This window comes from Laccaria bicolor, genomic scaffold, assembly GCF_000143565.1.
Source record: "Laccaria bicolor S238N-H82 LACBIscaffold_32 genomic scaffold, whole genome shotgun sequence".
NCBI lineage: Eukaryota > Fungi > Basidiomycota > Agaricomycetes > Agaricales > Hydnangiaceae > Laccaria > Laccaria bicolor.
Genome location: NW_001889903.1, coordinates 165623 through 179513, shown reverse-complemented (window position 1 = coordinate 179513; position 13891 = coordinate 165623). Strand labels below are relative to the sequence as shown.

At 50.4% G+C, this 13891-nt stretch overlaps 6 protein-coding genes across 6 annotated transcripts; 2 read left to right on the top strand and 4 right to left on the bottom strand.

Annotated features, from left to right (window-relative positions):
• Positions 1-632: 632 nt before the first annotated feature.
• On the bottom strand, positions 633-2528 carry LACBIDRAFT_331182 (uncharacterized protein; the record flags this gene model as incomplete). The annotated part of the gene is made up of 5 exons (XM_001885512.1): positions 633-640; positions 720-973; positions 1023-1614; positions 1669-2194; positions 2259-2528. Coding segments are annotated over 5 exons (1650 nt in total), but the record flags the coding sequence as incomplete, so codon positions are not given.
• A 208-nt stretch (positions 2529-2736) lies between these two features.
• On the top strand, positions 2737-3710 carry LACBIDRAFT_295156 (uncharacterized protein; the record flags this gene model as incomplete). The annotated part of the gene is made up of 6 exons (XM_001885579.1): positions 2737-2826; positions 2876-2943; positions 2996-3035; positions 3086-3347; positions 3411-3589; positions 3645-3710. The coding sequence occupies 6 exons, from the start codon at positions 2737-2739 to the stop codon at positions 3687-3689; spliced, it is 684 nt and encodes a 227-aa protein (XP_001885614.1). The 3' UTR covers positions 3690-3710.
• Positions 3711-3945: 235 nt separating this feature from the next.
• LACBIDRAFT_191438 (uncharacterized protein) lies at positions 3946-5643 on the bottom strand (the record flags this gene model as incomplete). The annotated part of the gene is made up of 5 exons (XM_001885511.1): positions 3946-4339; positions 4406-4833; positions 4888-5330; positions 5378-5525; positions 5595-5643. 5 exons carry the CDS (start codon positions 5641-5643, stop codon positions 4130-4132), a joined length of 1278 nt encoding a protein of 425 aa, XP_001885546.1. The 3' UTR covers positions 3946-4129.
• Positions 5644-6416: 773 nt separating this feature from the next.
• LACBIDRAFT_306787 (uncharacterized protein) lies at positions 6417-9024 on the bottom strand (the record flags this gene model as incomplete). The annotated part of the gene is made up of 12 exons (XM_001885510.1): positions 6417-6505; positions 6562-6600; positions 6653-6803; positions 6858-7205; positions 7257-7306; positions 7356-7509; positions 7564-7725; positions 7781-7874; positions 7936-7996; positions 8313-8613; positions 8677-8732; positions 8823-9024. 12 exons carry the CDS (start codon positions 9022-9024, stop codon positions 6417-6419), a joined length of 1707 nt encoding a protein of 568 aa, XP_001885545.1.
• A 1645-nt stretch (positions 9025-10669) lies between these two features.
• LACBIDRAFT_306786 (uncharacterized protein) lies at positions 10670-11764 on the bottom strand (the record flags this gene model as incomplete). The annotated part of the gene is made up of 2 exons (XM_001885509.1): positions 10670-11628; positions 11680-11764. The coding sequence occupies 2 exons, from the start codon at positions 11762-11764 to the stop codon at positions 10670-10672; spliced, it is 1044 nt and encodes a 347-aa protein (XP_001885544.1).
• Positions 11765-11949: 185 nt separating this feature from the next.
• LACBIDRAFT_331178 (uncharacterized protein) lies at positions 11950-13890 on the top strand (the record flags this gene model as incomplete). Its single annotated transcript, XM_001885578.1, has 6 exons — positions 11950-11959; positions 12110-12147; positions 12169-12393; positions 12445-12911; positions 12964-13177; positions 13222-13890. The coding sequence occupies 6 exons, from the start codon at positions 11950-11952 to the stop codon at positions 13888-13890; spliced, it is 1623 nt and encodes a 540-aa protein (XP_001885613.1).
• Position 13891: the final 1 nt, after the last annotated feature.

Genomic DNA, 13891 nt, shown 5'->3' with positions numbered 1-13891 from the left:
CCCCCTCGATAGACGACATCTCCCGGAACGGCCTCCCAGGTTCAATCAACTGCCCCTTCACATGTGTTCGACCAACCATCCTTTGTAATCCCGATTGATCGTCCTCCGTTGTGCCCGCTCGATCTCTCCACGAAACACAAAAAGTCGCCGTAGTCTTACGGTCTCTCGAGGGTTCAAAGGTCTTCGAAAGGCTGTTGAGCCAAGCCCGGAAACAAACGTTGGGGGTCTTCGCATTCACTGCCCGGAAGGGAAGGGAATACGTCGAACGGGCTTGAGCAGCGTATACCGTTACGGTGGCATCAGGAGTTTCGCAAACATGGCGATCGACATAGACCTGGCTCTCTCCAACGTCCACCTTTTCCAGTCATCACTGTTCAAAAGTCATCGCGGCTGCGCATACACGGTATCCGAAGTCTACCCAATCTTTGACTTTGACCAGACAGGTCAAATTGGGAAGGAAGATGAGAAGGTCTGCGGTGCTGCAGAGGAGGCTGGTGCCTACATAGGCCCCTACGACACGATCCACGAAATTTCGCTCAACTGATGTAAGAAAGCTCGCGAGATGCTGCTTTTAGGAGCCTAGGAGCCTCCCAAGATCCTTCTCTATCAACGCAGGGTTTTAGTATCAACCATCAGATGACTACGGGGATTATCCGAGAGCGTGTCTCGGTAAGGCCATAGAACCGCCTTGATCATCCGCTCTTCCTCAGTGTTGCCACTTGCTACCCATTCTTTTCGCCGCTTTTCCAGCTGCGCCTGAACGCTAAGGAAGTGGGCTTCATCCCCAGCCACGTAGCCGAATTCGTCAAGTGAGAACTCTTCATCCAAGGCAGCTGCACGCGCTCGATGCTTCGCCCAGTAGGCATATGCTTCTGCGTGTTCCTCACACTGCGCGGGCGTGAAATCAAGTGGGCATTTCTTTCCGGGACCGGCAATGTCACTCCACCGTTTCATGACCTTGATGAGGATCTCTCTAGAAATACAACTGTCAGCAGCGATAGTCTCACAGAAAGGAGACTTACCTGAAAGGTAGCAGTCCCGTTCTCCAAGTCCCCTGAGCTAAATCTTCCAATCCGCGACGCTCAGCCAAAGCTGGTAGTTGAGTGATGTCCTGCAGTGCAAGGGTTTCGAATAATTTGTTTGATACAGCTTCATTGTGGAAACGCTCTGCTTCTTTGCGGGTATCAGCGTCAAGAGTCTCAAAATGGGATGGGAGGTTGAGAGCTTCCGGCCCTGGCCTCAGCGCGCGGAACATTACGGGGACGGTGAGCTGCAGAAAGGCCGGACCAACCCATGCTCCTTGCCAGTCAATGCATGATGTGATATTCGCCTGTATCTTCTCGTCCGCGGTCGCGGGGCCTGACGGGACGACGAACAAATTTGCGGCGTGCAGGTCTGGGTGCCATAGGTGACCACAAAGATAGCGACGGTCTTCGGGTACGAGGTCGGGAAGCATGTATTTGTAATATTCCAAAAGTTCAATATGATCGTCCTGCTTTCCCTGGAGAGGCAGACCACAGAGAAAATCGTCGTGGACATGGGGTGTTGCATAGCGATCGATCCAGGTCTGCTCTCGTATGACAACATCGACCATATATTCAAGAGCAGAGGCCCCTACGTTCCATGTTGTCAGGATGTCAGAGCAGGATGAAGAACAAGTACACACACATGGACCACGGTTTACTTCCATGGAAATACGTTCGTTCTCCCAAAAATCCCGTCGAGCAATGGGACCCATGCAGAAAGGGCTAATGTCGAGCCCCGCAGGGATGGTCTCAAGGAAGTCGGTTGTTGATGCATGGGAGACGTCGACATCGCTCTTATAATAAAGGCTTCCGTAGTGAGTGAATTGCAGGTCCAGTAATGGACGGTGCAGCTGAGCTAGTTTGGTGACCAGGTCCATTTTGTCGACAGTATCCCATATCTTGATGAGAGGCAGACCGTCCGCCTTTTCCATGATGATGAATTCCGACTCCACCTCTGTTGACTGGGCTCGCGAGCTCCAGGCAAGGACTTTCGGCACCGGGATCCCTAAGCGTCCCAGAAAGTCCATGGTAGCGACTTCGCTGGCAGTGGAAAAGTGAGCTGGACCGCTGAGCGGGGTGGGAATCCGAGCAATGGCTTGCTCGCCATTTTGGAACTTGAGGAGGAAAACCCGATTGAACGATTCAGCTACTTTCTCCATTGATTGGACCTGTCGGTCGCAAAGGTATAAATTGGCTATATGGTATATGCTATTGGAAAGATCGCCAACGTACTTGCGAGCCCATCATCCTTGATGCCACGCGTTGTAGGCCATCCACGTTGAAAGGGGTGTTTCGGGAATTGACCTGAGCTTTGTGGTTGCATAGCCAGCGTCCAGAGGTGAACGTGAAGAAAGGATTGACTGGGAACAAAATAATGAACGCGCAGCTCATGATAGACCAATCCTGACACTGACCCTCTTCTGTGAATGCTTTTCGAGCCCCCAGGGCTAGAGTTGACCATACGGAATTTGCTTTAGAGAACATGGACTTGGATGAGAAGCACTGAACGTAAAACAACGGCGACTGGCGCACAATTTAAATAAGGGACACGGCTGATCGATACGCAATCGTTTCGAGGCAGGCGCAGGCCTTCTGTCGTTTGTCAACTGCTTTCAAAAAAGCTGAGATGTTGAGCGTTACTTTGATGGGATAACGGAAGCAAATTTGCCCTCTACCTCCAACTTGAACTTTATCACAACACCAACTCGAAATGGCCTGGCGATGCAGCGGCTTCAGCAACGCAGAGCTCATCTCCAACCTCGCCAACCACGGCATATTCCACTCAGACAGAGTAGCAGCCGTGCGTTTCTACATTCCAACACACAAACGCTAACTAAATCATGCAAAAGGCAATGTCAGCCGTTGATCGCGCCAACTACGTCGTCGATAAATCAGATGCATACGATGATTCACCACAGTTGCGTTTTTTGTGTTTGCAGGCTATGAGAGGGATAAAAACCATACCCCAGACCAATCGGGCACGGGGCGACGATCAGTGCTCCCCACATGGTCCGTCCGCCTCTTCCTTCATCTTCAAATAACCTCTCACTGTCTTATAGCACGCATGCGCATCAGAGCACCTCCTTCCGTACCTCAACCCAGGATCCCGCGTTCTAGACGTAGGCAGTGGCTCGGGGTACCTCGCCGCCGTGCTGCACCACCTCGTCTCACCAGGTGGTAAAGTCGTCGGCATCGACCACATCCCTGCATTGGTGGATTGGTCGGTCCAAAACCTGAAGAACGACGGACTGGGAGGTGCGATTGATAAAGGCGAAATTGTGATGGTGGCTGGGGATGGAAGGGAGGGGTATGCGAGTGCCGGTTAGTAGGCTTGCTGTTCCTTCTCCTTGTTCCGAGTCCTGATTGACCTCCTGGGTGATGTAGGCCCCTATGACGCGATCCACGTCGGCGCGGCAGCAGCTAACGTCCCCCAATCTCTCATCGACCAGCTTGCGAGTCCAGGACGGATGTTCATCCCTGTAGGGACTTTTATGCAATTCATCGAACAGATCGATAAAGACGAGAATGGGAAGTTGACGAGGAAGAAGGTGATGGGTGTTAGGGTGCGTTCCCTCTCTGTCTTCATCTCGGTTTTAGTTGGAGCTGATATTGGACTAGTATGTCCCGTTGACGGATAGGGAGAAGCAGACGGATGAGCTCTGAAGCCTGCGCCCTCTCCCTTTCTTATTTGCAATATTGCATTCTCGATCTATTCATATTTTGCTTCACACCGATTCGATCTTACCTGTTTCCTACTCTTTACTTTCCCTTGTATTTGTACTTACACTACTCTCCATGTACCATAGTCATCTTTTTCACTCAATGTATCAACACAGACCGCGAGGAGCGACCATGGGCAGCATTGGGGACAGTCTTTCACGTACCCACACAGTATCTTCCGCCCGGGGTATATATATTAAGTCAGTCTATAGAAGCATACTACTAAGTTATAGTGTATCCCCTCCCTCCTACACCCCTTCCTCCACACAAAGAACGTGAGTGATATACGTAAGTAAATAAGCAAAAATCAGCAACGGGGTCTTCACGACCCATTTTATTTCCTTGTCGTCCGCTCAGCATAGCATGTAAATTTCATTCCATCTTCATCGGTGCCCATTCCCATTCGCACTAGCCCCGTTCCCTTGTTGTTGTTGCTCGTCGCTCCGGCTGACGATCACCGCGCCCGTCATGAGTGACGAGAACACGAGCATGATCGAGCTGGCAGTCAGCACCGCGTACCGGGCGGACGATACCCCCGTTAAGAGGGAGACGACGACGAATATGTTTAGTGGGACGCGGAATAGGGATGAGAGCTATAAGAAAGAAAGATGAATGTCATTGATATGAAGCGCGTGAAGAGGGAAAGAAAGAAAACGTACAGTCGCCCGATGTTCATTCGAGATAAGCGTCCCCCTTAACATGCCCTGTACAGGGTAATACATCCCTACACACGCCTCAAACAAACAAAACGCGAAAAAGCGTACATACTCGCTCCTAGACGAGATACTGCACGCCAGCGCCGCAGCGCTAACCGCACACACCAAGCTGCTCAATTTAGCATGCAGCGTCAAGCTCGAGTCTCCTCCTGGACGAGTTTGGGAAGCGTGGTAGGATGAGATGGCGGTGTAGAGTAGGGACCCGAGCATCATAGATATCATGAAGGAGGAGAAGATGTAGCCTAGGGGAAGAGGCTGGGCGGGGTAAGAGGTTGCGTATTCTTGGAGAGCGGGGACCCAGAGGAAGACGAAGAGGTACATTGAGCCTTCGAAGCATGTTTGTGTTAGGCCGAGGACCAAGAGAAGGGGATCTATATGGTTTGTTATTAGTCATAAGTACTAAGCGAGGAATTGAGGATACTGACCTTGTCGAACAATATCCCATGCAACACCAAGCCTCTTAACTTGGAAAATGTCGTCGTTCTTTGCACTGGTAGCACCGTAATTCTCTGTCCACGTCCCCCTAATAACGCACCATCCCAAAATGAGGAGCGCCCCGCTAGCAATAAACGGGACGGCGTAGTTTTTCGTGGATGCTACAAGCTGGTTCGACACCACCCCGGCAATGGTAGCTACGATCCCATTAATAAGTGTCGCGCGGCCCATGATGGTGGACAAGTCTGCAGAGGGAAGAGACGCGGACGAGGCAGAGGAGATAAGCCATGACTCGAATGCGGAGAAGAGGATGGAGGTGGATACTCCGCCGAGAAAACGGCCCGCGAGGAGGATGGGGAGGACGGGGAAGGTGATGCATACGCATGCGAGGGTGTAGGTTATGCAGAAGACCATGCAGAGGCGACGGCGGCCGCTAGGAAATGGTGAGAACAGTGTCTTGAGAGATAGGAATATACATACTGTTCATCAGCCCACACGCCCACAAGAGGGGCAGCAAGACCAGCCGACATAAACCCAGTAACAAAAAGCACCGCAACGAGTCGTTCAGGGAACTGATACTGTTCCCTATAAAGAGAATACACATATGGTCCTTGTAGCCAATCCGCACCTATAAAAAATTCCACTTGGGCGTCAATAACACGAAAACACCGAAAGGTATAACGAAAAGCCACGTCACCCATAACAATCGCATAAACCACCAAATACTTCCTCGTCAACGTCGACATAACAGCAGCGCTCGCGCCCTGCTTCCCACTCTCAAGCCTATCATCCGCGTTCTCCTTCACCTTGTTTCCCCTGCTCGACCGGACATATCGGTCCAGCAGCAGTGCCAGCACACATATTATGGATAGATAGACGAGCGATTTCTCGTAGAACACTGAGGATTTGGTGAAGACCATGACGGGGTGGGGTTAAGATGCAGGTGTGGTGGAAGTATATATGTGCTGAAAGACTGATGGAAAAGAGAGTGAAAAGGCTTGGACGATCTTGCAGTTGCCGGCCCTGACTTTAGATGCTTATAATACAACCAAATTCGCCGTCGACCTCGGCAACGGGCGATGCATAGAAACGCATGGAGCAGAATCACAGAAAATACATAAACGGCGAGAAGAAGCCGTTAACGATGATATGTACAGCGTTTACTCGCTGACTGGGTTCATGAAAGGTGCACGTTGAACGTCGAACATGGAGGCATTTCTTCAGCCAGTTGGGGTCGTCTTTCGAGGAACCCTTGGCATTGTCAGGGGCGAGATGACAGGGGGCAACGATGACAGGGACGCCACCGACATCCACGCACTGAGCATCGAAATATTCAAGAAATATTGAGCACAGAGCAGTGAGGATCTTTCATTTTACCACAATACAAGAATAAAGCTACTGAGCAGAGAGTATTTTGGAGAGCTAGAGCCAGTTAATTGGCACCAGATATAGATACCAGAAAGCACCATCATCATACACTTAAAGCACCCTCAAGCACGCCTAGCAAAACCGCGATAAACTAAACCATATCAGCTTGCATGGGTGCAACCTGACCACCCTTCGCCGCGGAAGGGGTGAATGTGTGCCAGCGATCATTGAAGCGCACGTCTAGGAAGTGCGTATTCATTAGGAGATCTAGAGCAAAGAAAAGCAGGGAGACGTACCCAAAGGACGACCACCATACATATAGTGCTGGAATTTGGCTAAGACAACAGTAATTAGAGAAGGCCCATAAGAAACGAAGATATTGCATACCGATAGCCGTCTCAGCTTCCGGAACCTGTGCAAACTGAACGACACCACAGCCCTTCGAGCGGGTTCCATCGAATAGAATCTCCGCCAACTCGACCTGGCCGGTAGTCTCGAACAATTCCACCAAATCTTCGTTGGCCGTCGACCAGGGCAACTAAAGCGTAATATCAGCATCCTGCATCCAACACGAAAAATGAAAACAACTTACATTGCGAACCATGATTTGCTGACTAGGCTCCGCATCTGCATATCCCCCACCACCACCATATCCAGCAGGGCCACCATAACCACCACCACCCTGTCCCGCTCCGTACGCATCCATCCTCATCCCTGCACCAGCAACAGGGGCTGCAGCGCTTTGATCTGGGCCAGAATAGTCGGCATAGATATCTTGGTTGGAGAAGTCCCGCCCGGAACCACCACCAGCTCCAGCATATCCTCCTCCACGGAAGCCGCCTCTAAACCCACCTCTGAAACCTCCGCGCAGACCGCGACCCAGTCCGCGGGGCGCACCACCACGGAAGCCACCTGAGCCGGAGAGACCGGCATAACGGTCCTGGAGAATAATGTTATCGGTAAATTATTGGGCTGGAGATGCCAGGCTTACCTCTCGGACTTCGAGGGTGCGGCCGTACCAGTCGAAGCCGTGGTACATGCCTAAAAGAGGGTCAGAACGGACACAAAAAAATACTTTATTGAAACTTACTAATTGCCTGCTGGGCGTCTTTGGGAGTTTCAAAGACGACAGTTCCTGAACCTTTGGGACGCCCGTCTGCACCGATGTTGATATCAGCGCGAATGATGTTCCCGGCGGTTCGGAAAAGGTCTTTCAAATCCTGCCAACCTGCTTGGTAGGGGAGCTAGAATACTTTCTTTAGCGTCGAAGGAAGATTTCTCGAAATAACATAGTTTACATTGCCAACATAAAGTTGGTTGCCTGGGTTGGCTTGAGTGCCAAAGTAGTTGTGGGAAGGAGGTCTTGGAGGGGGTGCAGCATGCAGCCCTTGACCAGCCATCGCCATCCCAATTTTACCTGGAACTGGGGTGGCACCAAAGCGGGCCTCTGTTTCACGATCCTACGGATAGCATAAATTTAGTAGGGACGAACAATAGGTCAAAATGTCGACTGACCTCTCTGATGAAAACCGGTCGACCAAGAAGAGGTTGTTCCGACAGTTCACGGACTGCTCGTTGGGCGTCTTCTTGCGAGGCAAACTCGACGATGCTATGTAGATAATTTAGACAAGTTTTTTGGAGAAAGAGAAAAGAAGAAAAAGACAACTCACCCGCATCCTTTGGATACTCCGGTAGGTGTGACGAGTACTTCGGCGAAGAGGACCTCACCAGCTGCCAACCCCAAAAGAAAAGCTCCCATCAATATCCTCTCTCATCTCGACCATTCCATCAGAAAACTAAGAAAACGGCGCTCGATGCATTCTCGTCCTCGCCATAAGCCAATGCCCCAGGTCATCGGAGGAGACCACATCACAATGCAACCCAAAACCACCGAAACACCATGCCAAAAAAAAAATAAGAGGCCGCCAAGTCTTTGAAGACGATCGCAAAAAGAATCATGCCACCACCACAAAACAAAAACTCCCATGCCATACTGCCAAACAACATCCTCTGGGAAAGATTGCATAAAAACTAGTCCCCCACCCACCTCCCCTCATGAATTCCATTAAGTCTCGGTACTTGACCTCGTAGCTGAGGTTGCCGACGTAAACCCGGTTTTCTCTCTTGCTGATCTTGGCAAACTCGACCGCTTCTTCGTGATCGGCATTCATTGGGCCACCTAGGGAGCGCGCAAACGCATCGGCAGGCTTCCGGTCGCGACTCCTGGAGCGGCTGCGCGACCGTGGGGACCGAGAACGGGTTCGGGAACGAGAACGACGGCGTCGACGCGGTGAAGCGGAACGACGCCTCGAACGCGAACGAGAACGGGTCCTGGAACGTTTTCGACGCTGAGACGAAGTAAAACTCGTGTGAGACAATGAAAAGTAAACGGCGAAAAGAGAAATGCTCACATCGCCATTGCGCCTGTCTGGTTCCCAATGGTCGCCTACTCGAGGACGGGCGCGACCTGAAGAGAATGATATAGGTAAGCATCAGGAAGTCGCTGTCCCCTTCGCACTCCTTCCTTCTGAGTCATAATTGAAAAAGCTACACATACCCGGCTCTCGCCTGTCGCGGTCACGATCCCTGTCCTTGTCGCGGTCCCGCCTATCTCTATCACGGTCATGGTCACGGTCGCGGTCCCTATCCTTTTCACGGTCATAATCACGATCCCTGTCCCTCTCCCTACCGCTGCTGCTTGTGGGCACAATGATGCCTTTGTCTTCGCCGTCATCTTTGTTCTTCATGTCGACGTCCATGTTGAGAGTTGATGCAGATCCTACGACGGCTAAAAGTGAGTAGAGGGGAAGATAGTGAGGAGGGGTGAGACGAAGACTATTTTTCGTCACAGCTTTGTGGAACTGTCGGAATTCAAAGTTTGTAACTCCGCATCAACTTGATTGCGTTTGAACGTTGTTTGAACGCCTTTCCAGATCGTCAAACTTTCGTCCGAAGCCATGTAAGTAATGCGTGAAGAGCTCACTCTGTTCAGTCTATAATTATGAAGCAAATGTATTGGCCTACTCTACCAAATATCTCCCAAGTGCATGGTTCGGGATCGGGTTCAAAGCTCACGAAGCTGCCATTGGAAGTTCAAGTTTGAATCCACATTTTGCCGTTTCTTCAGCCAATAAAATTTATCAGGTTGGTGGTCATCCATATGTTACTTTTTTGTTTCATACTGAATTTTCTTCTAAACAGTACAGGTCGTTGCGGGCGGGAAGCCGCTCTCCAGCGTATCGTTTGGCTAAAACCTGGCCCCCCGTCGCACATGTGCCCCAAAGCATATTTTATAACCGATATACCTGGTATCGATGGGGTCAACCTATTTAACAAAGGCAACTCTTGGGCCAATTAATTTCTACCCATTCTGTGCAAGAATGGGAATTCTGATACACTCGTTACGCCGGCCTGGACAAGGCTGTTTCAGCCGAAGACATACCTGCCAATTTCTTGGGATCAACTGTACCTCTGCCTCGGCGGTCTCTCCTAAATCCTATGCCAAAGGAATAACACTGACATCTGGAGTTCCTCGAGTTGTCCATCGTCTTGTCGTCTGCTCAACGGTGAGTGATCGACACTATCACCTCTTGTTGCGGCCCACATTGTCAACAGTCAACGTATTCGGATCGTGCTATATAGTCCCACTACAATTTTTCTGGCATTGAAAGTATACGCATGCGCTAGCCCCTCCCTGAGCTCAGTGCAACGTTCTCAGTGGAGTAAAAACTCCAACCGCACCTCCAGGTCCTCATGCCTGGAAAAAAATCAAGAGCTCTTCAAGTTCTATGTCCTTCATCACGCCCCCCTTCCTACCGCCACCTTTCGCCCTTCCACATTCAAAGCACCAACGTCCGCGGGTATCTGCCACGGATCCAGGAACTGGATAAGCCGCAGCATCTCCATCGCACACTCCTTGTACATCGAGAAATTGACCACCGAAGACGAATGAAGAGTCCACAGAAACACATGAAGCGGCGTAAGTTGCGGTTGCTCATCCGACGGAGAGGCTGCACCAGAGTCAGAAAGGAGCTCAATCAGCTCATCAAGCCCCACATCCCATTCGATGTGAGGTAGGAAGAACTCCGCCCATTGTTGAGTGGGTCATTATCTTGCCAAGACTTCGGGTACGGGGTATATCTACGTCTGATATCACATCGGTACTCCCGCAGTCTGCCTATAACCTTGAATAGATGCGGTGGCGATTAGTAGCCGCGGTCCGCTCAGAGCAAAATATATCGTAGTGAGAGAGCGTTGAGAATGGAATTGATGTTTGCGAGCAGAATCAGTGCTCAAGTTCATGGTACCAGGTGCAAATTAATCCTACTACATTTAAAATAATACTACTACTACATTTAGTTGTACATATACTTTATACACTCTACTTGTCGACGGCCTTAGACTTCAATTCGTGAGACTCAACGAAAAGTCCCTGGATCCCCCCATCGGCTGCATACCCGCAAATTTTAACCCACCTGCGACAGCTCTGACCAGATCAATCCTCAGCAAACCTTTATTCCGCTCTACCTGACTAGAAATCCCACCATTCGGTAACTCTCTCGCCCTTCTCTCTGCTTCCAACATCACAAGTCCTTGATGGGAAGGGTGCATGCCGGCAACCTCGACAGGCACCAACGGTGTCTGAAAGAAATTGAATATCCCCTGTAACACATCTTCTAACTTGATTCCCTGTGACGAGTACCGCGTAACGACGATGGGGCCCCAATACTCCTGCCAATCACTGATCGAGCGATGGGTCAAGCGGATGCGAATTTCGGAAATGGAGGGGGGTACGACCTGTCCAATGAGTTCTGCATTGGTAAGCGAGCGTTGCGTGTTGGGGTTGGAGCAGATTTGAGCGGAGGAGACAAATTCCCCGATTGACCAGGAAAGACGAGGGTAAGCGACCGGGGTGCCGCACAACAAGGGATGGAGCGTCGGCGCAGATGGAGGAGCGATGCCAGGGGCTGCAGGCCATGCATTCCAGGCAGGTACTTGGCCGTTCCACGCCACGGCCGGAAGCGCCACAGGAGCAGGGATGGGACCGGTTGTGACGGGGGCCCAATATCCTGGGGCTGTAGGCCAGGCAGTGGGAAGGGGGACATGCGCTGCGCAGGCAGAAGTGTTAGGACAGACAGGATAGTAATTGTTATTAGTAACGGATACGGGAAATCCGTTACAACAGCCAGGTGTCAAATGAGGGCATGGATTTGCCAAAGGTGCATGAGTTTGGTTTGGCCATGGAGCAGATGGTTGGTTTGGCCAGACGGCGGGAGCTTGGTTTGGCCAGACAGCGGAAGATTGGTTCAACCAAGGTATCCAGTTACTGGGCCACTGGAAATTGTTATACGTCGTAGGACAGTCTACAGGAGGCGTTAGTGAAAAGTTGGGTACGACATAGCAAGCAGACGTACAGTAGCTGGAGGTCGTTGGCCTGTATGCAGGTCCAGTCGGAGGCCTCCCCAGGGACGAGAAGAAACGGCAGAAAGAGGGTCTCATGACGATGAGGATGGAGATAGTAGAGCAAGGTTATCAGGAGGGAGATAGGTTGCACCTCCAAATACTCAGCTCGCATTTTATAAAGACGCAATACAGCATTTCTCGCGACTTGGCACGAGGCTACCGGTAAAACTCCTGTAAGTACAATCACAAATTTAAAGCTGTGGAGACCTACTTCCATTTTTATGAATCACTGTGAGTCAATCCTGTGATGGAGCTGATATCACAAGATCAAGAAACGCGAAGAGGGCTCCTTTCTTGTTATCATTGTCCTTTGGTGGTTGATGTTCAAGCATTCACAGTGCTAGTGACCGTTGACGTTGAACGTTGATGATTGTGATCTAGCACATGCACATGATCGCGATGTTTGCCTTGTTTGCCATGTTTGTTGCACAGCCCCTTAGCAAACAGTTTTTCAACCCAACCCTTACCTGTGCTTCAACCACGCGCTCAAGTTGCGAACATCACGACCTTCTAGGCTTGAAAACGAAAGAAAGGACATGGCAGAATATGGGTCACATTTGACGCTGGTACCACAACACTCTGGTAATTTCGGGAGCGTCCCTTTCGACATCTTGGTCCACTTCTTGAGCTTTCTCGGGCCATTAGATCTCCTTGCAGTTCGACAGGTTAGCGTTCGATTTTTTGGACATACCAATTTGAACCTCACTTTCTTTTAGACATGCAAGTTGCTTCAGGAAGCAACATCACAGCGGTCGCTCTGGATAGATGTTCTTCGCACGGTTTGCGCAGAAAATTATATCTTTTGGCCGACTTACCCCGTCAGTGACATGGCGATCAGTGATCTCATCGAAGCTGCATTGATGCCTACCAGATTTCTATCGTTTATCTATAAGACGAGAGAACCTAGCGAGCGTATCGAACCAAGCTTAAGCGTCCATTTTTCTCCTGGGAATTCAAATGGTGCTGAGAACAGATGCCCCATTGGTCTTCTTCCAGGCGGACGCTTTCTAGTATATGCTAAATCTACTACTTTATCCATCTGGGACTTGGGTTATCCCTCTGAGCGATACTTGTTGTCTGATCCCGTTCTGGTCGCGACTATCGCAACGGAGGAGTGCCACGATTTTTTTCTAAAACCCACGGCAGATGCTCTCGGAGTACAAGTTTTCATTATATCAGATCCGTGAGCCAAACAGCTCCTTCTCGTCTTGTTGTCTAATGAGACTCGCTATTAGAGCGAACAATGTATCGGTGTTCGAAATCCATCCTACATCTTCGAACCCCAGCTTTCATAAAGTCGCAAGTCTCGACATTGCCATTCATGCATGGCGAGACCATTATTGTCTATGTGGAGATCGTCTTTTTATCGTCTTTGGAAATGTCGTGACTGTCTGGGATTTTTCCCAAAATTTATGGGCGAACTGGGAAATCGGCAAGCAACCCAGCTATGTGAGCCAATGTCTTATCTCCAGGTTGATTCTCATCGCAAACAGGTTTCAGCAACAGATAATTATGTCATTTTTGTTGAAAATGACGATCAACCGAGGCTGGGGCTCTGGAGAATCCCTCCACTGCGTTCGATCGGCAGCACGCCGGCATCTCTCGGGGTGCTCTCTGCTGACATCTGGTTCACACTGCCCGGCGACGTTCCAGTCGAATACTACGGTGGCTTGGATGAGTGGTACCTGACCAGAGGCATCGGGCAGACGCGATGCATAATTGATGGCTATGCATCTGGCGCACTATATCACCGGACATCTGCGTTTTTCCGCGTAGAATTACCTCTCACACTTTCCGTGAATGAGGAGATCAATTCTGCTGACAATGATGATCTGGACATTAATTTCTTTGACCTCCCAACACCGGAAATTATCCAGGGATCCCTCGGAATCTGTAACGAGAACGCCATCTCCGCTTGGACGTCTCAATCTGGCCTTCAGTTTCATGCCACTAGGAGAACTAACATCGTCAATCGACCTTACACGCCTCTCGATCTGACACCTTCTCCCCGCTCTGCGTCTGTTCAGATCAATATCCCACAAACTCATGACATTACTGCTTTCTGCCCTGTATCGGGGCGGTTGTGCTATCTGTTACATGGTCATGCAGACAACAGGATTTATATCGCTGATTGTCTTTTTAGAAATCCCTCCAAGGGCTGAT